At 38.8% G+C, this 27272-nt stretch overlaps 1 protein-coding gene across 1 annotated transcript in view; it reads left to right on the top strand.

Annotated features, from left to right (window-relative positions):
* LOC132130883 (CDK5 regulatory subunit-associated protein 2-like) overlaps nucleotides 1-27272 on the top strand; it is a 48762-nt gene that overhangs the window by 7945 nt on the left and 13545 nt on the right. Inside the window, 30 exon segments of the mRNA XM_059542732.1 lie at nucleotides 56-237; nucleotides 326-467; nucleotides 800-853; nucleotides 2473-2607; nucleotides 3303-3422; nucleotides 3743-3835; nucleotides 3952-4170; nucleotides 4390-4560; nucleotides 4632-4742; nucleotides 4948-5085; nucleotides 6146-6325; nucleotides 6409-6603; nucleotides 7154-7345; nucleotides 7507-7639; nucleotides 7815-7954; nucleotides 8040-8156; nucleotides 8399-8545; nucleotides 8626-8738; nucleotides 8825-8964; nucleotides 10134-10265; nucleotides 10341-10450; nucleotides 10531-10662; nucleotides 11696-11761; nucleotides 11896-12077; nucleotides 12171-12600; nucleotides 13646-15188; nucleotides 15742-15846; nucleotides 16407-16803; nucleotides 16885-17105; nucleotides 26673-26733. Coding sequence (XP_059398715.1) covers nucleotides 56-237; nucleotides 326-467; nucleotides 800-853; nucleotides 2473-2607; nucleotides 3303-3422; nucleotides 3743-3835; nucleotides 3952-4170; nucleotides 4390-4560; nucleotides 4632-4742; nucleotides 4948-5085; nucleotides 6146-6325; nucleotides 6409-6603; nucleotides 7154-7345; nucleotides 7507-7639; nucleotides 7815-7954; nucleotides 8040-8156; nucleotides 8399-8545; nucleotides 8626-8738; nucleotides 8825-8964; nucleotides 10134-10265; nucleotides 10341-10450; nucleotides 10531-10662; nucleotides 11696-11761; nucleotides 11896-12077; nucleotides 12171-12600; nucleotides 13646-15188; nucleotides 15742-15846; nucleotides 16407-16803; nucleotides 16885-17105; nucleotides 26673-26733 — 6101 coding nt within the window.

Raw genomic sequence — 27272 nt, 5'->3', positions numbered from 1 at the left:
GAGAATGTGTTTTCTTGAAGAGTGTCTTTAGTCATTGCTTTCTCTTTCTCTTAAGTCTCTGCAAGCTGCCCAAAAGGAACTGGAAAGCATGGCCACCATAGCTGAACAGGAGAAGCTGAAGAATCTTGGATTGGAGAAAGAGCTGCAAGCCGCCAACCAATCAGGGCCCTCAGCTGATTCTGGTTCCACCCCTGAACGGGTCAGAGAGCTCCAGCAGGTCCTTCAGGAAAAGGAGAGGTGATTATAAAAGAAATTAAAATACTGAAACATCAATTTACACGAACAAAGTGTTACTATCAACATATTACTGATATGATTTCCACAGTGTTATTGAGCAGCTGCGGGTTTCACTCAAGAATCAAGATGGCATGATTGGAGAGCTTCGGAGGAATGACCCGAACCTTCCAAAGGCAGAGCAGATGGCACAGCTGAACTCCCTTATTGGCCAAAAAGACAGTCAGCTACAGGTTGATCTCTTAAGGTCTCTTTTCATAGCTGAGTTATGGCTGCTCTGTGCCTGCTCAAGATTCCTAATGCTGCATAAAAGCCAGACTAAATATACCTGCCCTGATTCACTTCAGGCTCTAGAATAAAAGTATACACTTGAAATTGCTCTGTAAATGCATTAATGTTATCTCATTTCACAGTATGTGTAAATATGCCTATTTGCCAGTTCATTAACGCTTCTGTGTCTCCTATGCAGTGTAAATCTGGCAATAGCTTTCATATATCAAGTTTTGTGCTATCTGTTACACACATGAGGAAACACTGAGTAATGATGATTTGTTTATTTTTACAGGCTCTTAGGGAAGAGCTAGACCGTGGGAGAGAAAGTGCAGAAAGAGACGAAGAGGTAAGCAGACAGCTGTTTCCATTGTGTCACCAGAATATTCCTCTTCGTAAGTACTTGTATAGAGTAATATTTAGCCAGCATTATGATATTGACCTGTGTGATTCATTGGGCGGCTCGTTTATACAAGACAAAAATGGTTGTAAAGGCAGAAAGGGACTTGAAGCAATTGAAGGCTGATTTGGATTTCATTTTTCTTTGTGCATTTATAAGCATAATAGTTTACATATTTTCATTTAAAAGCTTGGTCCCTGAGTCATCTAAGTAATTCCTAAAAAATATGAGAACAAATCCTGTAATTAAAAATGACAGTAAAGCTCAAAGAGTGTGAGAACCCAGTCGAAGGGCTATGTGCTAAGCTGGATTAGCAGGTTGACCACAGTCTGTGACTGTTGCACATGGAAATCAAACATTAAAAACAAATATCTCAGGGTCCTGATTTCAGTTCAGATTCAGTGCAGAGCAAGACGCACCAAAAGACACTGAGGCATATGGATAGCAGGATTGTAGTATTAGTCTGATGAACATGCGTGACCCATGCCGTGTAAGTGCCGTGTGCGTGCAGGGCGGTCAGTGTCGCTGGTTGGTCAGCGCATGTGGCCGTCTGAGGTTGGCGGTCATCCTTTCGCATGTATCGGCTGCAGCGAGTTTCTCTGTGGGAAATGCGTGTTTTTACTCGAGCGCGTCGTGCAATGCGATGTCTCTATTGGACAGCTGCAGGAAATGCATGCTGCTCAGCTGCAGCGGCTGCAGAATGAGAGAGATAGACTGAAAGCTCAAATCACACACAAATACAGACAACATAACCCGTCCAAACTAGGTGGAAACATACCTCTTAAACAGGAAATTCAGATTGGAGCAAGCTTAAATAGTCCAGAGCAGCTGCAATGCATTCGGCGACCTCAACCAGTTCAACCAAAGCAGCACCAAACACGGATTGCCAGTGTCCAGGAAACCCTGAGAAGAAGTCAAGGGCTTGTTTCTGTGAATTCAGGTGGTGATGGCCAACAAGAGAAGTTTAAAGGTCGATTGAGGAGGTGTGTGAGCTTCGAGCTGCTTAGTAAAACAAGAACAGAACGTTCAAAATTAAATCTATCTTCACGTCAAACCACTGTTGTGCCGGTAACCTGACCTCGCTCTCTTAGTGGAGACTACTTGGATGTCGTAAATAAGAAGAGCGCTTTAATTTTCACAGTCCACTTCCCTCCATTCAGTGGCCCTGGAGCAGTATGACCACGCCCTCATCAGTGCCTCACCCCTCAGACAGACACGCCCTCTTAGAGGCTCAATTCCATGCAACCATAGAAACGACCTTGCTGATTTTTGATATATTGCAGCTCTTGAAGAGTGTGCAAGGAGTGCGGCCCATCCCACGATGTAACAGTAGCAAGATTCCAGAACTAACAAATCCACATTAAACACATGGAAGCGCCCACAAAGGTGTGTCTCGCAAATCAAAGCTAGAGAAAGCTCTGAGAGAGCTGGAGGAGGATTTTAATGATGAATACACACCTCCTAAACAGGAGGTACACCTTCCTCTTTCTCAAATTATACAGAGCACATTAGGCCAATGCTTAACAGTTTTTTAGCTGCAAGTTAAATGCATGTTTTGTTTGTTGCAGGAGTTTGTTGAAAGACTGAATGAACGGAGCAGATTGGAGCAGAAAACAAGACAGCTGACAGAAGAACTGAACGCGTCCAAGAACAGCAACCAGACCCTTAAACACACACTAGAAGAAACAGAGAGAGAAATGAAGGTAAATACTGTTATTGTAGTTAACTAAAACTATGAAAAATGATTTAGTTACTTGAAATAATATACTTATATCCTGTAGCTCAATTGGTAGAGCATTGCGTTATCATGAGCAAGGTTGGGGGTTCGAATACCCGGGAACACATGATAGGTAAAAATTGATAGTCTGAATGCACTGTAAGTCGCTTTGGATAAAAGCGTCTGCTAAATGCATAAATTTAATATTATTTAATTTAAATTTTTATATATATATATATATATATATATATATATATATATATATATATATATATATATATATATATATATATATAAATTTAATATTATTTAATTTAAATAAATATATATATATATATATATATATATATATTCATTTTTATACATTTATTTTTATTTCAGTTAAAGACAAAAACTGACAAAATTTTTAGAACTTTTAACCAAAATTAAAATGAAAACAGAAAATATTTTAAAGAAAACCTCATTTGATAAAAACTATAACTATAAAAGTATCTCCATGATAATGAAATAAAAAATGACACTTTTTAGAAATGAATTTTATGCACACATGATCCCTCAACTAATGTCATTAATCTTAACAATTGTATGAAACCATAACATTTGAACAAATGAAACATGACATCAACAATGACATTAAATTAACAGCAAAAGTTGTGCATTAAAGTCCTCTTTGTGTTTTAGGCTCTTTCTGATGAGCTGGAAGAGAGAGAGATCAAACTGGCTGCGGAGAAGAAGAACTCTCTGAAACGAGACAAAACCATCCAGGGCCTCAGTCTGGTTCTCAAAGAGAAGGAGAAAGAGGTGTGACCCAGTCAAACTTTAAAACTGATTATTTATTTATTTATTACTCTTTCTTTTATTATTAGAATTAAATCAAGCTGGCAATATAGAGGAAAACATACAAATTATTTAAAAATTGTTCTGTAATGCAGATTTTGAAAGCTTTTTTATTGGCGATTTATTTTTTTTATATCTAAAGTTGGCTTTAAATTTAAGATATCATTTTTATAGTGTAATGTTTTTTCATTAAAACTAGATTTTATTTAGAGCAGTGAATTATTGTGATGACAAAAACTACCATAAAATGTAATTTTATTATTATTATGTCTCTTTCTCTTCAGATTGAGGATCTATCTGGTGATCTTGAAGAGAAGGATCAGGCTCTGGCTAAGGCTCGAGAGGCCCTTCATAAAGCCAAACTACAGAAATATCAGGTATGTGTGGTTGTGCACATTTCAGCTGATTGACAGCTGGAGCTATTTAGTTGCTCCTCATCACACATATAGGAGGTTGGTGAAGGATTTGCATTACTTTCTTCTGTGTTTTCCAGGGGGCTGAAGACCAGCAGTCTCTTTTCCTGGAGCAGCAGGCTGAATTGTCACGGCTCCAGGCAGAGGCTCGCTCTTCACTGCTGGAAGCCCAGAGGCTGCAACGTGTGCTCGGCAGCAGAGATTCAGAACTGTGCCTTCTTCAGCAAGCCAAACTAGAACTGGAACAAGAGCTGGAGCAGCTACAGCAACAGAAGAAGAAGGGAGACAAGACCATTAACGTGAGTAGTACTGACACGCATGCAGAAACAAAAAAGTCTTTCTTTATTTCAAAAAGCATTGCAATAAACAGCAGTATTTAAAATATGTATTGGAAAATTGCATGGTTCATTAATTAAAATACTCTGATGAACCAAATGTTGAACTAATCATTTTTAACAATAATAATAATTCATTCATTTTCATAATTTTTATTTTTTATTTTCGCTTGTTAACTGCAGGATCTTCAGAACCAGTTGAAGAAACTAAATGGTGCTCTGTCTGACAGAGAGAACACTCTAGAACAGCAGCGTCGAGAACAGCTAGAACAAAACCGTGCTGCTGAACAGAAACTACAGAATGCCATAGAACGACTCACAGCCAGCCTGAATCATAAAGACCAGCAGCTACAGGTACACACACACAAACACACACAGCTTACACTCAACACCTCGTGCTAGTTTACTCATTCCTGTTTTTTCAGCACTATATGAACATGGTTAAAGATCTGGAGAAGAACAAAACCCAAGAGGAAGGTGATCCCATAGTAGCCAAACTGAGAGCAAGACTGAAGGAGAAAGAGAAAGCACTTGAGGTCTGTGGCTCTTCCTTTATTTTATTCTGTATTTATGCAGTGCCAGAAACAACCTGCTTCAGATGATGAATCCGGGTAGATGGCCCTATGTCAGTGATTTGTGCTTCTTTGTTTGTGTAAGCAAAATGCTGAGCACAGTTGTCCGTCCAGATGTCATAAATATTGATCACTTGAGTTTTTTGTCTGCTTCATTGTCTGTGAGCAGAAGGCCTTGGATGAGAAGTTTGCAGCCGTGGAGGAGAAAGAAAATGAGATCCATTTGCTGCAGCTGAGCTTGAGAGAGAAAGAAAGAGATTTGGAGCATCTCAACAATCTGCTCTCACACAACGAGGAGACTGTTAATGTAAGAGTGTGTATTAATTTGATGAAGAGATCATTTGCATTGGTAAATTTTTAATTTCTTCACATTAAAGGTTTTTTTTATGTACAGTGGCATGCAGAAGTTTAGGAACCCCTTGCAGAATCTGTGAAAATGTGAATAATTTTCAAAAAATAAGAGAGATCATACTAAATGCATGTTATTTTTTTATTTAGTACTGTCCTGAGTAAGATATTTTACATAAAAGATGTTTTCATTTAGTCCACCACAAAAAAATTTGCTTAATGAAAATTAAAAAAGGTTCAAACATTCACTGATGCTCCTGAAGGAAACGAGATGCATTAAGAGCGGGGGGGGGGGGGGGGGGTTGTGGGGTAAATTGATCAAGGTAAATTGTACTTAATTTGTGTTCCGGGAAACATACAAGTTTCTTCTGTTGCTTATGAAGGGCAGAACTAAATGGAAAAATATATATATTTCAACAAAATAAGAAAAATATGGACGTGTTCTTAATGCTCTTAATGCTCTTAATGCATCTCGTTTCCTTCTGGAGCATCAGTGAACTTTTTAACCTTTTTTGATAGTTGTGTTTGAGTCCCTCATTTGTCCTCAGTGTGATAAGATGTATCTCAAAATCATACAGTCATTGCTGGAAAGGGTTCAAATATGCAAAGATGCTGAAAAACTGAAGAATCTGCAGGACCTTAAAGATTTTTCTCAGTTTAACTGTTCAGAACAAACAAGAGACTCATGCACAACCATCACAAGACAGAAAGACAGTCGTGGATCATCCAGGTAACAGAACACAGTATTAAGAACCAAGGGTTCCCAAACTTTTGAATGGGGTTATTTTAATAATATCAGCAATTTTTTTTGTGCTGTGGACTAAATGCAAACATCTTTTATGTACAATATCTTACTCAGGACAGTACTAAATAAAAAAATAACATGCATTTAGTATGATCTCTCTTATTTTGTTAAAATTATTCACATTTTCACAGATTCTGCAAGGGGTTCCTAAACTTCCGCATGCTACTGTAATAATGTTGAATCATATACTGATGGTTTCTCTGACTCTTTGTAGAGTTTTGATGCTCTCATAAAGGAAAGAGATCTCGAGCTGCAGCAGCTGTTGAACTCGCTGAAGAATCTTCAGAGATGTAAAGACGAGACTGAGCAGAACCTTCAGAGGGCTCTGAGAGAGAAAGACGCCATTATACAGCACTTACAGCAAGCACTAGACAACAAAATGAGAGACATGGAGGTACAATACACACACTCTAGTTTTTGGTGCAGGCGCGAGTCAGAATTTAGTTGATGTGAAAGTGTTTTTTCCTCTCTTTGCAGGAGATGGCCAATAGGGTTCTGAACCAATCAGAGTCTCAGGGTCGTGACCTCGCAGAGCAGATGAGTCAGAGGTTAAAGGTCACAGAGGCGATGATGTCAGAGGCGGTAAAGGACAGAGAGAGGCTAGTGACCGAGAACCAAACCGCTGTAGAAAACCTGCTGGCCAACATTAGCAGCAAAGACCAGCTTCTGAAGGTACTGAATACCAGTATTATTTTACTATCATTGAGATACTATTATAGTTTTGTAAATTTACATGTTTATATTCATTTTTTAATTAATTTCACATTTAAAGGGATAGTTCATCCAAAAATGAAAATGGCCCCATTATTGAAAGCTTAGATTGTATGCGTCTGAAAGAATTAAAACATATACATCTAGGATGGCTTGAGGGTGAGTAAATCATGGGGTAGATTTCATTTTTGGTTGAACTATCCTTTTAATTAGGTTTTTAAAATTTTATTTAATTGATTTTTATATATTTTTTCCATTTTCATTTGAATGTTTTAGTAATTTGGAAAATTTTATTATTATAATTTTTTAATAAGTCTGTTTTTATCCATTTTAAAGTTATTCTAGTGAATCAAGTTCTGATTTTTGTTATTTCATTTGTTATAGTTTTATTTGATGTAATGATAAAAATAGTTTTTACTTTTTTGAATGCGCTTGTACACTAATGCTTGATTAGTGTCCTTATAAGCACAATTTCCTATCACTCAAAAATGTTTGTTGTTTGTGTTTGTAGGAGAGTGCGGAGCATCACTTACAGGCTCTGAATGATCGTGCTGCAGAATTGCAGGATCTTCGTAAGGAGTTGGCAGACACGCAGCTGCAGCTCAGAAACACACAGAGACTGAACGCCACAGCCATGCAGGATGGTCACCTAGAGACTGCTGAACTCCGTGCAATGTTGGCGGAGAAGGACGCCCTCATCAATGTGAGACTTTGACCTGTAATCTCGTGATAACAAGACTGTGCTTACACTTGGATTGATTGCTCGGTCCAGAACTGGAATTGTTCTAGTGTGCGAACACCTTCATAAGACAGTCATGTTTTGGTAAGGAAATGTCAAGTGATGTTTTTCTGTTGGTTTTATAGAAGCTGCTAGACCGCGGACAAAAGAAAGATCGCATCCTGTTGGAAATGAAGACGAGTGAAATGCTTCCTCCTCAGGTGCTGGAGCTCAGACGGACTATTGAGGTGCTGCAAGAGAAACTTGAGGAGAGGGAAGGTGAGGGTGTTTTTGTCCTGTAAAAATAAAATAATTGTACAGTAATGATGCACGTATGGGCAGATAACTGTGATATTTCTTTGAAAACACAGGTATTGTCAGTTATATACCATGCATTACTTAAATTCAATTTAAATTATATCTAAAAAAAAGGTTAATTTGTGTGTGTTTGTAGCTGACCTGAGCAGGCGAAACAGTGAGGAAACTATGGATATAACTACAGTCAGTAAGAAATTAGTGGTGGTTTTGAAGAAAGAGCTCACACAGAAAACAGATGGACTCAACACCGCTCTGAAGAGAGAGATCCAGCTTAAGGTCTTTGATTTAAGATCGTAAGAATTTATGGGTTTAAGTTTCTACATGTGCAACTTATAGAGTAAATGTGTGTGCTTGTGATTAGATTTCATTAGCAGAGATTCAATCCACGATCTCCGAGCTGGAGGCACGATTAGAAGGACAGGCAGCCAATATTGAATCCCTTACATCAAGTCTCAACACTAAAGAAGAAATCATTAGTGTGAGTATAAATCACACGCACACACATAATACTACTGTTCAAAGTTTTGAGGTCAGTAAAATGTATTTGTATTTTTTGAAAGTAATTAATGCTTTTATTGAGCAAGGATGCAATTGATCGGATGTGACAGTAAAACCTTTAACATTAAAACTGTAAAATATTAAACTTTGAAGACACACCTAACATGAGCTCTGAGGTTAGTTTACAGTATGTGCTTCAGTCTGATTTCTGGTTCTTTGCAGGAGCTGCTGCAGCGATTGTCTCAGAGAGGGGACAGTCAACTTCCTCTGACCCGGGACCAAGCTTCCCAGCTGGGTGAGAGTGAATACAGCCTCTCCTCTCTCCCTCAGAGAGAAAGAACCATCATTGGAGGAGATCGCCAACAACAGGTACATGTGAACATATGCATGCATTCCTTAAACTGATACACGTTAGCATTTCTAATTTTGATTTCCATGTCATTCTGTAGGATGTTGCATCTTTATCTGATCTGCTGACTGAACAGATGGAGTTAAACCGAGCTCTGAGAGCTGAGCAACATCTCTACTCTGACCTCATCAGAGCTGTCAAAGAGTGTGACGGGTGCGTGTGACATAAAATGTACTGTTGTAATGTGATCCTAGACACCTAAAATCTGCATTTTAATTATATTTTATGTTTTGTTTCAGTGTTCATAGACTGCAGGCACTGCAGCTGGAGCTCACAGCTCTATCACTCCTCAGACAGCAGCTGGAAAGGGGAGTCAAGATGAACACAGAGCTGAGAGATCAGCTACAGAAAGAGATCCAGAGAGCCAAACAGAGAGAAGGTGCAGTACAGAGAGAGAGCGCTGAAAACATCAGATGGCATGCTGTAATCTCCCAAAATACAGAACCTTTCAGTTTGTTTAGCCAGCAAAAATGCAGGCTTAAGCCAGTTCAAGGTCAGAGCTAATGGCTTAATATTTTTCCCATCAGGTTGTTGACTTTCTTGATGACTCTTATTTATATCAGCCCTGTATCTGGTGTAAAGTAGGACACAGTAACAGCACATTTAGCCTTTACATCATTCTCTTTCTCATCCCCACATAACCATGCTTTATTTATATGGAAGCTTGCATTTCTCTTTGTTCTGAAATGCATGAATGTCTGTTTTCTTTTGTTCTGAAAATTTCTGTCACTCTTGTCCATCTTGTTCATCTCCTGTTTCTGTCTATTTTCTGCTCTGTTAATTTATTTATTCATTCATCCATGCTTATTTATTTATAGATAAAATATTGTTTGTAATAAAGTGTTTTAAATGTCTCTGTGGCTCATCAACACTAAAACATTAATACATTTAGCTCATCCCACCCTGCCTTGTACACATCTTCACTTATTCAGCCTGTTCATTTCTTTTTGTGCATACTAATGAAAACCTTTCCAATCCATTAACCTTCACAATCAACACAATCTTTATATATCTGTATGTATGTATGTATGTATGTGTGTGTGTGTGTGTGTGTGTGTGTGTGTGTGTGTGTGTGTGTGCATATATATATATATATATATATATATATATATATATATATATATATATATATATATATATATATATATATATATATATATATATATATATATATATATATATATATATATATATATATATATATATATATATATATATATATAAAATTATATTTTATTTTATTTCAGCCTTATTTCAATTACTGAAAACAATTTAATAGTTTGTTACACTGGAGCAGATCAAGAGAAACTTATTTTAGAGAAACTTATTTATTTGATGATGTAAATCTTTTATTCCCACTTTTTAATTTTGGGTTTAATTCAAATATAATTTTGGTTCTATATGCCAGTCATCTTTCTGTGCACACTCACAAAACAAAACAAATGCACCTGATTATGATGCATGTTGTACATGCATACATACATATATATATATACTGAACATGTTTGCAGTGTCACTAACTGCATGTTTGTATATATGTGTATGCAGGTTCGAACCCTTCAGAGTTAGAGAGCATGCGTGATACACTGAAAGAAGCTCAACGCTGGAACGCCTCTCTGCAAGCCAGACTGGGACAGATCCAGAACCGGGGAGGAGGGGTTGGACAGGCCAACGATTCTGGTACATAAACATATATGAATCATTAGAATTATTTCAGTTTGTTTGAATTTAATCTAAATAATCTGATGATTTTAGTGGACACGCTGAGTTTGATTGGCGATCAGACGTCCTATATGAGTATATGTGTTGGCGATGGGCCAGAGGAAGAGCTCCAGCACATGACCGTTGAACAGCTCAGAATAAAGGTGAGTGCCTAATCACTAATTGCTATATACTTTTTGTCAAACAGAATTTGAAAGATTTGCATTTTTTCTCTAATTTTAAGGTTTTAGAGCTTCAGGCAGTCAATGCCGAACTGCAGAAGAAGCTTCTTCTGATGGAGAAAGACATTGTGGGTAAAGATTGTATAGACTCTCAGAAAGAACCAGACCTAATCAACCTCTCAGCTCCAAACAAGGTATTAAAGGTCACAGTGGAAAAAACAAAAAAAACAAAAATAGTCTCACTATTGGTTTACTTCTTATATGATGTTTTTTTTTATACATTTGTGCAAAGCTGACATTTGGTTTGATGCCAATATGAAATGGGGCCCAACTTATTACATTCTTTTAACCTCTTTACCTTTAACCAGACCTTCCAATTTTTTGCTTGTGTTCTGTTTATGATTGACTTGTAGTTTACTAATATTAGTCAGCAGTAGGTTGGACCTTCTCTAGAAGTTTGTTTCTGTAACATGTTTGTCTGCCGAATGAGTGTTTATGTATGTATTGGCGGTAGGGGTGTGTGATATCACTATTTTTATTTGTGGACAATTAAAATGTACACTCGATCTGCTTTTAAAGAAATATCGTAGTATCGTGCTACAGTGCACATTCTCAGTTGCAATTTTGGTGCTTCTGTTTCAAGATATACTGTACAACGCGATATACATTCACATCAAATGTTACTCAGTGGTAGAGTTACACTCACGGGACACTGCACTTATTCACAGTCACAAAAGTATATTATTTGCATGTGTTTTAAAGCCTTGACAGTTAACTATCAAATTTGTGTGCTGTTCTAACACGCGCCATTTTGTTTTTTTTGTTAATCTTTGTTTTAAAATAGGGAAATTAGTTTGGCTATACTGCTCAGACAACTTGCAAAATAGTAAATCCGACATGTCTAAGAATTGTGATAAAATAGTGATTAAGCCATGAATCGTTATTTTCCTGAAAAAAAAATTGTGATATGATATTTTTGCTATATCGCCCACCCCTAGTCTGCAGTTATTTTTATTTTTTTTTGCACCCTCTTGTTCTTCCTTTCTCTCTCTCTCTTCTGTCCCTGCTAACCCCTGTTATCTCCTCTCTGTCTTTCTGGCTTATTTTCTTAACCATGATCACCTGCAGCCGCCCCCATCCTACCGTTACTGTGCACTTTCTTTATATTCTGTTCCATTGTGGCATTTTGTGTTAAGTCATGTGTCACCAAACATGCCATTACTTTAGCAAACACTGATACAGCAGAGACCGACTTCTGAAGATGATGTGACACTAATGCCTCCAAACAAAAAGGTAAGAGATTTTATAGAAATAGATGTCAGTTTTGTAATAATATACTGTAATCTTGAACCTCAGCTTTCAATCTGGAAACCTCAGTGGTTTTGTTTTTGCATTTACTGTTGTCCCATGTGTTGTTGATCTCTAAGGAGAGATGTGATGAGGGAGATCGTTCTCCAGAAGATGTTGGTGAGAGTAATCAACCATCACAGACTCAAAGAGAGCAAGGTGGAGTGCAACCAGCATCCATATTCTTTAGGGAAGAATCGGAAACAGAAGAACTCCGATTGCTTCTCTCAGATTGTGGAGCGGAGTCAGTCTCTCAACTCCGGTATGTTTTGCATACCTAGACATTGTAGCTTTGGTGTTATATCAAATCAAAGCTTTAAAAAAACAATAAACTCTTAACTGCTGCAATTTTTAGGAAGCAAGTGGCCAAACTCCACTTGGAAGCATCTGTACTCTGTGGATTTTTGAAGAAGGAAAACGCCACTGAGTCCAAAGAAAGTGCAGAGAGTTCTGGAGAAAGTGACAGCCATGGAGACTTTCACCAAACCGTGAAGGTGCTCCGCTCAGAAGCCAGAAGCCACCGAAAGATAATTCGACTGCTAAAGGAGCAGAACTCTGTTTCAGAAGCTAGAATTAAAATTGACCCAAAGATGATGGAAGGCATGGACAACAACGTGGAACAACTGCAGACACATCATGAAGATTCGCAGAGACACACCAACACACTGGAGAAAGATAACAAACAAAAAGAAAAGAAAGAAATGGAGGAGAGATATGAGAGACGAAACCAGGGACAAAGCACCAAACCCACCAAGAATCAAAAGCAGCACATGACCAGACATAAAGTGAGTATTAGTCAAATATGCTGCTGGAAAAAGGTAGAAAGTCTAGCGTAATTGTTGTGGGTTCAAACCCATCAAGAAGCAATTATGGCTGAATCTTCAACTTCTAGAGCAACCTGGAGTTAAGTGCCTTCATCAAGGTCTCAGTAGTAGCTCATTGCATGCAGGAATTGAACAAGCAACCATTCAATTAGCAACCCTATTATACCAGGGTTGCCCAGTCCTGTTCCTGGAGACCTGCCTTCCTGCAAAGTTCAGCTCCAACCCTGATTAAACATACATGAACTGGCTAAGTAGGATCTTTAGAAGCACTTGATAAATAATTACAGACGGGTGTTTTGGGAGCAAGGTTGGAACTGAGCTTTTCAGGTTGGGAGATTTCCAGGAACAGGACCGGGCAACCTTGCTTTCTTCGGTATTGCTGGGTTGACCATATTGATTTCTCGATTTTAATTGATCTTCATTTTGATGAGATTCCCTTTTTTTTAAGAAAAATTGACATATACTGTACCTGATATATAGCCAAATGAATCTATATCGAATAAACACAAGCTTGAAAAGTGAAGTGACATTCAGCCAAGTATGGTGACCCATACTCAGAATTTGTGCTCTGCATTTAACCCATCCGAAATGCACACACACAGAGCAGTGAACACACACACACACTGTGAGCACACACCCGGAGCAGTGGGCAGCCATTTATGCTGCGGCGCCCGGGGAGCAGTTGGGGGTTCGATGCCTTGCTCAAGGGCACCTAAGTCGTGGTATTGAAGGTGGAGAGAGAACTGTACATGCACTCCCCCCACCCACAATTCCTGCCGGCCCGGGACTCGAACTCACAACCTTTCGATTGGGAGTCCGACTCTCTAACCATTAGGCCACGACTTCCCCTAATAGCTTGTGAATTGAATTATCTATTACGACACACCACTCCTTCTTCCCACTTCTTACCTCTAGTGTGGAGATGCATACAAACCTGTATTGAAGCCTTATTTGTTTTCTCCGAAGTATCTTATCAGTGAGATAATCCTAATGTCTTTTGTTTTAGGCATATGTGAAATCTCGGCTACCAGTACCTGTTTGTCCCAGCAGGAGTTCTGGGCAGAGTTCAGAAGATCTGAGTGAGCTGAATTCAGGCCACGTTCACCCCAGAAACAGAGACTACCTGACTGGGTCGGAAGAGTCTGATTATAGCACGGACAGCAAGATGCCTTTGAGATCAGCTGAGCACAAACAACTCAATTTAGACCATTTTAAAGATGCTAGGCTGAGTCCAACTGCTGGAACAAAACAAGACACTAACATGAACCAGAATCTGGAATCCGAGCTCATGTCACAATTAGAGTTGCTGAATCAAGAATGCCAAGAGAAGGAGGATCTAATCTCCCACCTAAGACAACAAGTCCAGGAATGGGACGAGCTACAGGCAAAGATACAGGAGAAGGACAAGCTCATCCGAGAATACCTGGAAGCCCTACAAGCGGCAGAGTCTACTATTGCATACCTCACTGCGTGCAGCTTGGACTCGGAGTGTGGAATCGGTCAAACAGGAGATGTAACATTGCAGCAACGTTGTGCAGATCTTCAGAAGGCTGTTGAGGAGAAAGACAGACACAACGCTCAACTCTTGGACTGCTTGAACTCTGCGGAATCCACCATTGCATTGCTCCGAAATGGTGACACTACAAGCAGCCAAATGGAACCAACTAAGGCACTTTGCGGGAGACTTGAGCACTTGATTGGACTGATCCGAATTTCTCAGCAAAGCAACCACAGGTCAAAAGACACTCACAGCACAGAGGTTGGTCCAGCGCTAGGACCTGAATCTGACCTACGGCGACAGATAGAATCACTGCAGGAGTCATTGTTGCAGCAGTGCAGGATGAATGCTGAACTGCAGGAGAAGCTTTGGACTTCAGAAGCCGCTGTTAAGAAGTTGAGTGCAGCTGTCAGTGCCAAGTGCAACAACGCACCCACAGGTCTGGAGGGGAATTACACTCCTGGACCAGAAGGAAAGGTCCTGTCTTTGCAACAGCTGACAGAGTGTCTGTCTGAATGCATTAGAGCTGCTGAAGGCGCAGTAAAGTCTATCACAGACATTTGCTCCAAACCAAACCAGTCTCATGAGGAGATCTTGTTCAGTCCAGAGTTAAAACAATGGCTGGAGAGGCTGCAACGCGCTCTGCTGGAGAAAGAGTCTCTGGAGGACCTAGCCTGTACTGAGAGACACCAACAAAAGACAAGCACACCCATTCACAACCCTGAGAGTACTAAAACAGAATTGCAACAGAATGTTTCCTCAAACCAGAATCTTCATAAGAACCTCTTGATGCTTCTTCAGATTCATACTGAGTGTGCTCAGAAAATGAGCGAACTTGAGAAAGCTGTTAGGGGGCGTGGCCAAAGTGGAGGAGGTGGAGATGCGCCTGGAAATGAAAGTCTGGAGAGGAACGTCCAGATCGACAGTTTGCAGAAGGCCCTGAAGGAGAAGCAGAGGACATGTCGGAAAATGGAAGAGAAACTGGCGATCGCTCAGTCGGTCATCGCTGTGTATGGCTCAAATAAGGAGAAACAGTCTGATCAACGTAAAGGTGAGAAGAACACATATGCAGTACACTCAGTTAAGGTAAACAATGCTCTAACTAGAGAGGCTGCATAAACATAAAATGATAAAAATACCAGTTGTCACTCTATATCTCCCGATAAATATGTCTTAGTAAGATGATTAAATGCTTAGTTTCATGATCAAAGCTCTGTAGTTTCAGAACATATAATGCAATGCGATACAATGATGATTGAGAGATGAGCAAATATGAAACATTTTGAGAAAAATGTTTCTCAAAATCCTGATGGATCATATTTGCTACTAACATTTGAGCATGACTCTTCTAAAAAATTAAGTATGGATAATTTAGTAAAGCTGCTTCAGTCCAGTAAGTGTTCATCTTGGAATATTAATAACACTATATAAAAGTAATTCTTATGTTTACTTGAGAATAATGGATATTTTTACACTTATACTAAAAGGCCTTTTACTTATAAACTATTTTTATAATAGCATTTTTCAACAATTCAGGACATGTTAATAATTTATAAACCTTAGAAAGATGGCTTGCTGTTCTCAACTCTGGCTGTGTGCTCTAGCTCCCCCTGGTGAACGGGATGATAAAGGGGTGCAGGTGGAGGCGCAGGACCTCGGGTATGAAACGAGTGGAAGGAGTGAGACTGAGGTGGAGGGCAGTAGCACAGGTAGATGGGGGGAAAACTCTTCTTTTTAATAAGACTGCATGTCAAGGTTCCTGCATGGAAAGGCGATATTCAGACCCTCCTATCTCCATGAATGATCCATACTCTGCAAGCTGTTACTGACTGCATGCTCTTAATAAACAGTGCTGCTGTTACACTTATAATTAATTTAAAAGGATAGTTCACCCAGAATTGAAAATACTTCCATTAAATCATGTTCCAGACTTGTATAACGTTTTACTCCACATAACACAAAAGTTTAGCTGAGTGATGGTGCTGTTTTTCCTGTTGGTAAAAAATCACAAGGGTGCATAAACTTATTTGGGTGCACTTATCCTTTAACCTTGGTTATGTGTTTGTTAGCACATGTTTGTGTATGCTCAGTTTGTTTTAACATGGTTTGCATCACTTCCTCTGCATGACCAATCCGTTCTTGATTTAATAATGTAACTAATGTGACCTCTTTGCGGACTGTAACTTCCTTCCACCTTTGCAATAATTAACTTATATCCACCTGTTTATGTCTTTGTGTGTGTCCTCTGTGTGTTTGATGTCACTATCAGATGTGGATGGTATCTTGCGGTTGGTTCCCACTCCATCTCCTGTCCTAGTGAGCATGCAGGGCCGATTTTCGCCTGACACTACCGCATCCAGCCCCTCGTACCCCAGCTCTCCTGGCCTGAGCTCCCCTCGACTCTCTGACCCTCACGCCGACCCCAACCTGCACATCCAGCAGCTCAGGTCACAGATCGAAGGACAGCACAAAGTCATCCAGCACCTCCAGAGACAGCTGCGTAAGAAGTCTTTGTCGTCTGAGCTCCTGAGTGTGACCTCTGACCCCACACCAGGTGAAGAAGAGGAGGAAACAAAGATGATGAAGTCTCAGATCACCCAGTTGAGCGTTGTGCTAGAAAGAGAGGGAACCCTGAACAGAAGCAGCCAAGCAGGCTCTCCATCCAGGTAGCTTTCCATGATCACCATCTGTATTTCTGCTTCATCCTGTGGCTTATTTATTAAATGTCATCTTCTCTCTCTCGGCAGAATCGAGTCTCTGGTCCAGTCTCAGGCCCGGGAGTTGTGTGAGCTGCGGGAACAGATCCGTATGACTCGTGGTTTGGGTGTGGAACAGCGTAAACAGTTTCTGGAGCTCAGAAGAGCTCTAGAGGAGTTACTTCAGCCCAATAACATGCTCTCCGCTCAGGGAACCCAGCTCAGAGAGCAGCTGGATCACAGCCTGAGCCTGCTGGAGAGACTGGAGCAGGGTAAATATATACACAAATACACAGAGAAACCAGAGAATGGAAGACATGGGAAAACTTTGACACAACAATGACAGAAGCTTAAAGGTCCCATGACATGGATTATTTCCTTTTCTTTAAATGCTTTTTAATGTTTCCTTAGGTGTACTTATATTGTTAGTATGATTTTTACATTTAAAATTTAGAAATAAAAAGCATTTGTATATTCTGATAATAGCCCTCTGGCTTGAATGCTCTGTTTGAAGGGGCGTGTCTGCTGTGAGACTCCGAGTAAACGACAACTGTTGTGATTGGCTGACATCTTTGCATTTGAAATGCGTATTACATGTGGAACACTCTCAAATATATATATATATATATATATATATATATATATATATATATATATATATATATATACTACAGCTGTCGAGATTAACGAATCGTGGATTTGTTGATTTATATAATTATTTTTTCGATCTTTTCCCATCACATGAAAGGCTGCAGTGATGAGCAGCATTGAATAGACAGAGTCTGTTTATCGCGTGAATGCAGTGATCTCGTCATTATTGCAACACGTTTTCTCTCACAAAATGCTTTCACCACAACTAACAGCAAACACATGAATACAGTAAGAGCTCCGTTGTGCAGCATAACAGCGTCATTCATTGTAACGGCAGTTTGGGCAAGAGTGCAGATAATATATACTCGCAATGTGTGACAGCTCCGAAAAAAAGGGAGCGTTCTTTGATCGCTCTCTGTAGTTAAATCACAATTTAAATAACAGATTTGTTTCATGCTACTAAGAGAAACAACGTGAAGTTGATCGTGTAGTCACTGGCTTGATTCACTGATGCATAAACAGTATTAAACGATTTAGAAAGAAAGTCTGTGAACTTGAATAATTAGCTGCACATCAGAAATCACTGATCACAGATCAGGCATTAATGAACACAGTTACTCACTGTTTGTTCCGGTGCTGTCGAATCCATATCATAAAAGTCTGTTTGTAACGCCTGTGCTGACATTGCGACTGAATTATATGTAAATATTTGGGCGGGCAAAGCAGAGAAAGGGGAGGTAACATTTCTCTTTACAACGTCACAAAGAGGAGATTCCAGATCAGCCCGTTTGAGCTTCCATTTTCTCAAAGGCAGAGAAAGATAGCAAAATCTTGATTTGCACCGATTAAAATTTTTAGAAACTTGGGGACCACATACATGCTAGGGGAAGTCATATTAATGTTAAAAAACCTCAGAAAGGGCTTCCGGTCGAGCACGCAACGTGATGGCTGTATAAAAACTGCGGCTCTGGGCATTTTTAGCTAAAAAGCCCAGAAAACTCGAAAATCTTCATATAATTTTGCTAAACAAGGAGGGATAAGACGGGGCGATGGTAAGAGACAGGCAGACTAAATCGAAATCAAAGAAACAGAGAGACTTTAGAAAAGACAATACCCAACAACTCCAGGAAATAAAGGGGGAAATAAATGCTACCAATGCAAGACTCGTGGATGTGGAAAGCCGTATACTCGACGCTGAGGAGCGAGTGCAATCGGGGGAAGATATCGTGACAGAGCTGTTTAAAATTCAGTCCAGACTCGAGACGCAACTAACTGACCAAGAAGGGAGATCGAGGCGAAATAACATAAGGATCTACTCCATTCCTGAAGGTGAGGAAAAAAATGCCTCCTCAATGATAGACTTTATCGAAAACCTGCTAAAAGAAAATCTGCAGCTCCCCACGACCTTGAACCTCCAGATAGAACGGGCACACCGCGCGCTCGCCCCAGCCCCACCCGACGGAGCCCCGCCACGGTCCATCGTTGCCCGCTTTCTGAGCTACAGGACTAAAGAAGAGGTCCTTAGAAAAGCGTGGCAGAAGAAAGGGTTTATTTGGAAAGGTAAACAAATAAACTTGGATAATGACTACGCACCCAACGTACTTAGACAAAGACAGTCATACGCGGAGGCTAAGAAGATACTGAAAGAAAGAGGGATACGGTTTCAGACGCCATTCCCAGCGAAACTGCGGGTGTTTTACTCGGATGGAACACGAGTTTATACCACAGTCGAGGAAGCAACGAAAGACATGTCTGAGAAGGGTCTACCCGTCACAGTCATAAAACCACCTGCGACGATGATGGAGCAGTTAAAGAGACTGACGTGGTCCGTTAGTGACGGGAACCGGAGAAAGCAGCAACGAGATGGAGAGCACACAACACGAGCAAGACCGTCGACTAAAGAAAGACTGGAGCAGTTTCGAAGGGAGCCAGTCTAAAGTGACAGTGGAGTATGAAGGAAATATACTAAAAGCTTCAGGTACTCTTAAGTGCTTTAGTGCATTTTTATTTTATTGTATTATTATTTCATTTGTTTGTTTCTCCACACAAAGAATGTGGGAACTGAGCAACAAGGACGCTTCAGCAGAGGGCCCACCCCTAACTGGGGGGCTTACCCTCCGAGAGACTTTACATCAGGTCTTATTACAGGGTTATATAATGATAACCCCACTAATGGGAGCTTTTTCATTTTGGATGTTTTCAAGTATATGTTATTTTAGTTTTTCATCTATATGTTTTTGGTTCGCTGCCGTTCTATGCAGCTTGAAATCTGTTTTTGGGACAAGTGGAAATACTGGCTCTGAAAATATGTCTTACCTAAATAATAATGACAGATACTAATCAATTATTGAATATCCTCTCCTTCAATGTAAATGGGGTGGTAAATCCACAAAAGAGAACCAAAATATTGGCTAAATTAAAAAAGGAAAAGGCTCATGTAGCCTTGCTCCAGGAGACACACTTATCGGACGAGGAGCACAAAAAATTAAAGAGAGGCCCATATAAGCATGTTTTCTCATCATCTTACAAGTCAGGACATCGAAGGGGGGTGGCAATCCTAATTTCCCAACAAACCTGTTATGAGCATTTATCTGAAAAGAAAGATAAAGAAGGTCGATACATTTTGGTCAAGGGGAGAATTGATGGCTTACTGGTCACTATTCTTAACATATATGCACCACCTGGGAGCGACTGGCTATTTTATAAACATTTATTTGAAATGATGATATCAGAAACTCAGGGAATGTTGATATGTGGAGGTGATATGAATATAAGACTATCTAAACTAGTTCATATACAAACTTACCACAACAAAAATTACTCACCAGAAAGATAAACTGTATCATGACCGAAACTGGAATTATTGATATCTGGAGAGACTTACCCCTCTGGACGAGACTACACGCATTATTCTGCACCCCACTCTACGTATTCTAGGATAGATTACTTTTTTACCTTTAGTAAAGATAGACACAGAATTAAAACATGCAACATTGGCACAATTGATTTATCGGACCACTCTCCTGTACTTTTATCCATCTACACTAATAATAAACCTAAATCAACAATCTGGAGACTCAATTCACGTATATTAAATGATCCTAAAATTAAAGAACAACTAAGAACTGAAATTGATTTATATTTTAAGGAAAATGACAATGGAGAAGTTACTCCATCCATTCTGTGGGATGCATATAAAGCAGTAGTAAGGGGGAAGATAATTGCCTACTCCACCTTGTTAAAAAAACAAAGAAAAGAGAAACTTGAAAAATTACAAACCAATCTTAAGGAGTTACAAAGGCAGCACAAAAGCTCATCAGACAATAATACAAAATTGGAAATCAAAAAATTTACAAAACGAAATTGACATAATTTATACTGAAGAAACTCAGAAAAAGTTGTTATATATAAAGCAAGGATATTATGAGATAGGGGGTAGATCTACAAAATGGCTGGCATATAAATTAAGAAAACAACAAGCTGATAGCGCAGTTTATAAGATTAAACATCCAAAAACCGGATTAATACACCATGATGTGGAAAAAATACAACAGAGCTTTGAAACTTATTATAAAGACCTATACTCCCAGCCAAAGTTGGATAATGACAATTTGGTGGGAAAATTCTTAGACTCACTGAACCTACCAAAAGTGACTGAACAGGAAAATAGCAATTTATTAAAGGAAATTACAGATAGTGAAATTAACGCAGCAATAAGTAGGCTAAAAGCTCATAAGAGCCCAGGCACGGACGGCTTTACATCCGAACATTATAAGACGTTTAGAGAACAACTAACTCCAAGGCTACGAGCGGTCTGTGACTGGGCCCTCAAAGGGGGGGAGACCCCCCCCCTCATGGAAAGAAGCAACAATTACGGTCATACCAAAAGAAGGCAAAGACAAAACAGATTGTGGTCAATACAGACCGATCTCTGTCCTAAATTTAGACTACAAAATGTACACTTCAATAATAGCTAAACGACTCGGCAACATTATGCCCAATCTTATAAAAACAGACCAGACAGGGTTTATTCGACAGAGGCAGACCCAGGACAGTATTAGACGGACTCTGCATGTCATACAACACATCCAAAATAATAACATAGAAGCAATGTTGATAGGATTGGACGCAGAGAAAGCTTTTGACTCCATGAGGTGGTCATTTCTTTATCAAGTTTTAGCTAAGTTTGGTTTTCATGAAACCATTATCAAGGCAACCCAATCAATTTACAATAAACCAACAGCTAGGATTAAAATAAATGGCAGCTTGTCAAAGCCATTTACATTAGAAAGATCCTGCAGACAGGGGTGTCCTCTCTCCCCAACCTTATTTGCTCTGTTTATAGAACCTCTCGCCCAGTGTATAAGACAAGATGATCTAATTAAAGGAATAAATATGCAAGGAGGGGACCAAAAACTATCTCTATTTGCAGATGATATCTTGATTTATTTAGGCCAGCCAAAGGAATCGATACAGAGGCTGATGTCAACACTTGAAGAATTTGGGCTATTCTCAGGATATAAATTAAATATTCAAAAAACTCAGGTTTTGACTTTCAACTTTGAACCTCCTAGAGAATTACAAAACAAATATAATCTTAAATGGGGCCAGAATTCTATTAAATATCTTGGGGTAATTTTATGTAGAGACACTACAACACTATTCAAACTTAACTATGAACCATTAAATTCAAAAATTAAGTCAGATCTATCAAGATGGAGTCTTATCCCTTCTCTAGGGCTAACAAACAGAATTGAATCAGTAAAGATTGGCATTTTGCCACGTCTCTTGTACCTTTTCCAAACCCTCCCTATTGAAGTTACTAAACAACAATTTGCTGAATGGGATAAAATAATATCTCGCTTTATATGGCAGGGGAAAAAGCCAAGGATAAAATACAACACGTTACAAATCACAAAAGATGGGGGAGGCCTGGCACTGCCATGTCTAAGAGATTATTATTACGCTGCTCAGTTAAGACCCCTTGTATGCCTATGTAACCCAACTTTTACAGCAAGGTGGAAAGACATAGAGGAGGCTACCACAAATGGCACCCCAATACAAGCCATGGTAGCAGATAAGAGATTACTCCCTCACCTGACAAATAAAGATAATCCATGGATAAAACTAACTTTTAAGATCTGGCATCAAGTTTGTAAAAATAATAAACTAACCAAGGGAGTTGCGATGTTAAGATGGTGTGCCTATGACACAGATTTTACACCCAATAAACATGATAAAAGATTCAGAGAATGGACAGAGAAAGGCCTCACCTCTTACTTCACATTTACACATAAAGGACAACTAATAGACTTTCAAACTCTCAAGGGAAAACATGGCCTAGTAAATCGGGACTTCTATCGGTATTTGCAAATGAGAAATAGATATGAGGAAATTACAAGGAGAATCACAGACAGAAGGGACAACATCATTCTGAATATATTTCGGTTAGCTTATAATGTGAATACCATTACAAAAATCATATCAAGGCTGTACCAAGGTCTCCAAGCAAGCAAACCAATAAACACGCAATACGTCAAAAGGAAATGGGAAAAGGAAATTGGCACAGCAATAGATGAGAATGACTGGGAAGTAATGTGTAAAATACAGTGGAAGACAACTTGTTCGTTAACTTGGAGAGAATTTGGATGGAAAAACATAATGAGATTTTTTATTACCCCCGCCCAGAAATCTCACCAAAACATAGGAACAGGATGCTGGAGACTGTGTGGCATCAATGACGCTAATCATTATCATATATTCTTGGCCTGCCCAAAGGCTGTACCCTTTTGGCAAGAGGTACATAGATGCTTGGAGAATATTTTTCAAATTAATATTCCTTTTGATTTCTTACATATGTACCTAGGTATGGAAACCCCAAATCTGACTTTGGCTGCAGATAAGTACCTGCTTAGGATTCTTTTACTGTCAGCCAGGAAGGCAGTGACAAGAAAATGGCTTCAACCAGACCTACCAGGTTCTGATGAATGGTACAACATTATAAACCAAATATATATAATGGAGAGACTCACTATGACCTTAAGATTAGAAAAGGAGAAATTTATAGGTTTATGGTCTAAGTGGATTGCATATATAAGTGCAATAAGACTGGATCTTGTCTGAGGTCTGAGCAGCGAGGGCAGACGACACAGGGTTGGGAAGGGGGTGGTCAACAGGAGAGAGAGGATTGAAATAAACTGTAGTTCTGTTAGGTAGTCTGTTTGTAGTTTTGTGTAAATGAAACAAAACCTTATCCACTTGCACCTTTTGTATATAGTTTTTTTTTTTTTTTTGTTTACGTTTTGGTTTACATGTAATCACAAAAAGGTCAATATATATATGTGAGGCAATTATAATCTTTTGTTTTCGAACCAAATGTCTCATTTGGAAAAGTGCATAACTAATAATATAAGTATAAATCACTTTTTTTTTTTTTTTTTTTTGCCTCCAATGTAAACTGTGAAATGTGAAAGATCCTTATAATAAAAAGAAAGTAAAAAAAAAAAACCTCAGAAAGTGAAATTTTCATGTCATAGGACCTTTAAGGATAACAAAGTGGATCAAAAAAGTTAATCAAAGTAGTCGTAAGACAAGAATGCATTTTGGTTTTAGGACAACTTTTATGAAAGGTTTTGATCCACTTCAAATATAGACGAGTGTGTGTGTGTGTGTACTTGTTTTTCTATTCTGGTGGGGACTTAAACCTGAATTTAGACTCAAACCACGGTGGGGACCTAAATTGAGGTCCCCACGGGTAAACAATCTAATAAATTACACAGAATGAAGTTTCTTGAAAATCTAAAAATGCAGAAAGTTTCCTGTGAGGGTTAGGTTTAGGGGTAGGGTTGGTGTAGGGCGATAGAAAATACAGTCTGTACAGTATAAAAACCATTACGCCTATGGAGAGTCCCCACAAGGATAGCTGACCAGACGTGTGTGTGTGTGTGTGTGTATGTGTGTGTGTATGTGTGTGTGTGTATGTATAAATAAATAAATATATATATATATATATTATATATTAGGGGTGTAACGGTACGTGTTTTTGTACCGGACCGTTTCGGTACAGGGCTTTCGGTACCGAATGCAATAATTTGTGTGCGGAACATAGGTACCTTTTCGTGTTTCCACACGAACATATTAAGTGGCGGAAGTCTCCGCGTTCAGAGCAAATCCAGCCCTGCAGCTGACTCCAAAGTTTTCATTGGTCATGTCTATATGTTAATCACTGTGCAGATTGCCCTACACCAGTGGTTCTCAACCCGCGGCCCGCATGAATTCAAATGCTGAACACAATAAAAATAAAACTTTCAGTTTTACAATTAATTTAATTTTTTACATTAATTAAAAAAATGTAGGCTACTAAAAAAATATAAGCCATAGCCTAATGTTTTTATGTGAAATTATTTTGTTTTTCATATATTATTTTCAGACATGAGCAAACTTACTCACATAACATTACGCATTTAATGAACACATACAAGAGCGCACTTTGGCAGAATTCAATTCAAATAGTCATCTACAGCCATTAGTTCAGGTAAAATTAAGCATCAGAAATTACAAATTTGTTTTTAAGGGAGAAAAAAAGAAATGTGGAGAATGCCAGCGAATGAACACATACAAACAAGAATAGTCGCAGTAGTGTAGGAGGATTTTCAGTTTGACCCGCAACTCACTTGAAGAAGTTCAGGCAAATGGAAACACCATATACTACGTAGCAATCATCCTTAACTGAAGAAATGTGGCAAAATATCTCTGGAGAGAACCTCATATTATTAAATTCAAAAGTGCTTTCCATATTTGGATCATAGGCTACATTTGTGAACACACATTTTCTGCAATGTCTCGCATCAGGTCATGCTCCCGTGCGTGTCTTACAGACTGCATCTTAAAACCTCTGTACTTTCCGCGTCCGCGAGTCCGCTATGGACCGCTAGGTAGGCATGACGTAAAAATCATCCTCGGAGAGTGTGTGCCGAGGCTGAGCAGACGGCCGCGCGGACAGGTGCGTGTGGTCAGTAGGCTCCAAAAGCACAACTGCACATGTGCAGGCAGTGTGAAGAAGCCCATTGCTACTCGAACCTGTGCAATCCTTCAATAAAAGAATAATAATTCTGGGCAATTGTTTGTTCACATGTTTGTTGCAGAGCGGACCATCAGCGTACGTTTTCGGAAGTAAAAATGGAAGAGGTTCACGTACGCGCTGGCCGTGTACGCGTCCGGATTGCTAATGCGGAAAGTATAACACAGGCTTTACAATCGCAACTTCTTTGTGCTGTTAGTGAAAATAACTGAAATTATGAAATTGACTGCAGCACGGGATTTCCGCTGAACTGGTTTGAATAAAAATAAATAAATAAATAAAATCACACACCGCGCGCTGTACACCAACATACATGGCATGCTTTAGCCCAGCCTCTCGTTAGCTAGCGTCATGGCCATAGACCGTAAAAGGGTCATGGCCAATGCAGACAAGCCCATTGACAGTATGGACAAGCCGGACCTTGAAGAGTCACCCGTATCATTAAGGTCTCCTGTCATAGTTATTTATTTATATTTTTCATTATATTTTATTATGTGATATAGGTTTGAGACTGAGAGTATTTTATTTAGAGGAGAACTTTGCAGCAGTATTTTATTTCTTATTCTTTTTTTTATTTTATATATCTTTAATTATGTTTTATTAAAAAGTGTTTAGAAAAGTGTAAACAAATTGTTAAAAAAAGTTTATAGTAATAAACAACCTGCAGTTTAATGTTTGCATTTCTTTACCTTACTGTACCGAAAATGAACCGAACCGTGACTTTAAAACCGAGGTATGTACCGAACCGTGATTTTTGCGTACTGTTACACCCCTAATATATATATATATATATATATATATATATATATATATATATATATATATATATATATATATATATATATATATATATATATATATATATATATAATAATTTTTTTTTTTTTTTTTTTTCCCAGCTAGTTCCCAAGGCAAAATATACTAAAAGATGAAATATGTACTAAAATAATATACTAAAACTGAAGTTTTATATATATATATATATATATATATATATATATATATATATATATATATAGACAAACTGAAATAGCATCTTGATACTAAAATAATACTGCTTTCACATACTATTTAAAATAATTGTAGGCAGCATAGCAGTAGGAATCTATTGTAAACAGTCATAAATGAAAATGTTGAAGTATAATATGTGTTTTCTGTTACCCTTTAGTTTCTACAGGAGGGTCTAGTATGGATAATGAGGAGGAAGCAGAGACAGAGATGAAGCTCAGGTAAGACAGCTTTCAGCTTTATATCTGCTAAAAACGATGTGCTGTGATATCACAGTTAATAAATTGTCAGCGAAGAATTGTAATGTAATAGAAGAGTTTGTACGGTCAAAGCTGTAGTTTACTATCGAGTCTGTTGCTACTATTGTCCTGTAATCCAGCTGGTGTTTGATGCCATAGTCTTTGGCTTCCTCCTGACAGTGATTGTGAGTGTGTGTGGGAGGAGCTGCAGTACCTGCGCTCTCAGATAGAGGGCGACAGAGAACAGCAGCAGCTACAGATGGTTTATTTGTGCAGACAGAACCAGAATCTTGCCATAAGTACACAGCATTACATTGGCCTGTGAGTGCTGCCTGCAAGGGCATGTGTGCAGTGCTGTGTTTCTTATCTTTACAATGGAAATCTTTTTAGTCATTTATGGTTTTTGTGTTATTTTTTTTTATCTTTGGGTGATGGTCTTTACAGCCAGATTCAGGCTCCATCTCAATTCATATACTATCCATATTATATAGTATGAAAGATTATTATTATTATTAATGTGT

This window comes from Carassius carassius, chromosome 47, assembly GCF_963082965.1.
Source record: "Carassius carassius chromosome 47, fCarCar2.1, whole genome shotgun sequence".
Taxonomy (NCBI): domain Eukaryota; kingdom Metazoa; phylum Chordata; class Actinopteri; order Cypriniformes; family Cyprinidae; genus Carassius; species Carassius carassius.
The sequence above is the reverse complement of the archived record's forward strand: the minus strand, read 5'-3'. Positions and strand labels throughout refer to the sequence as shown.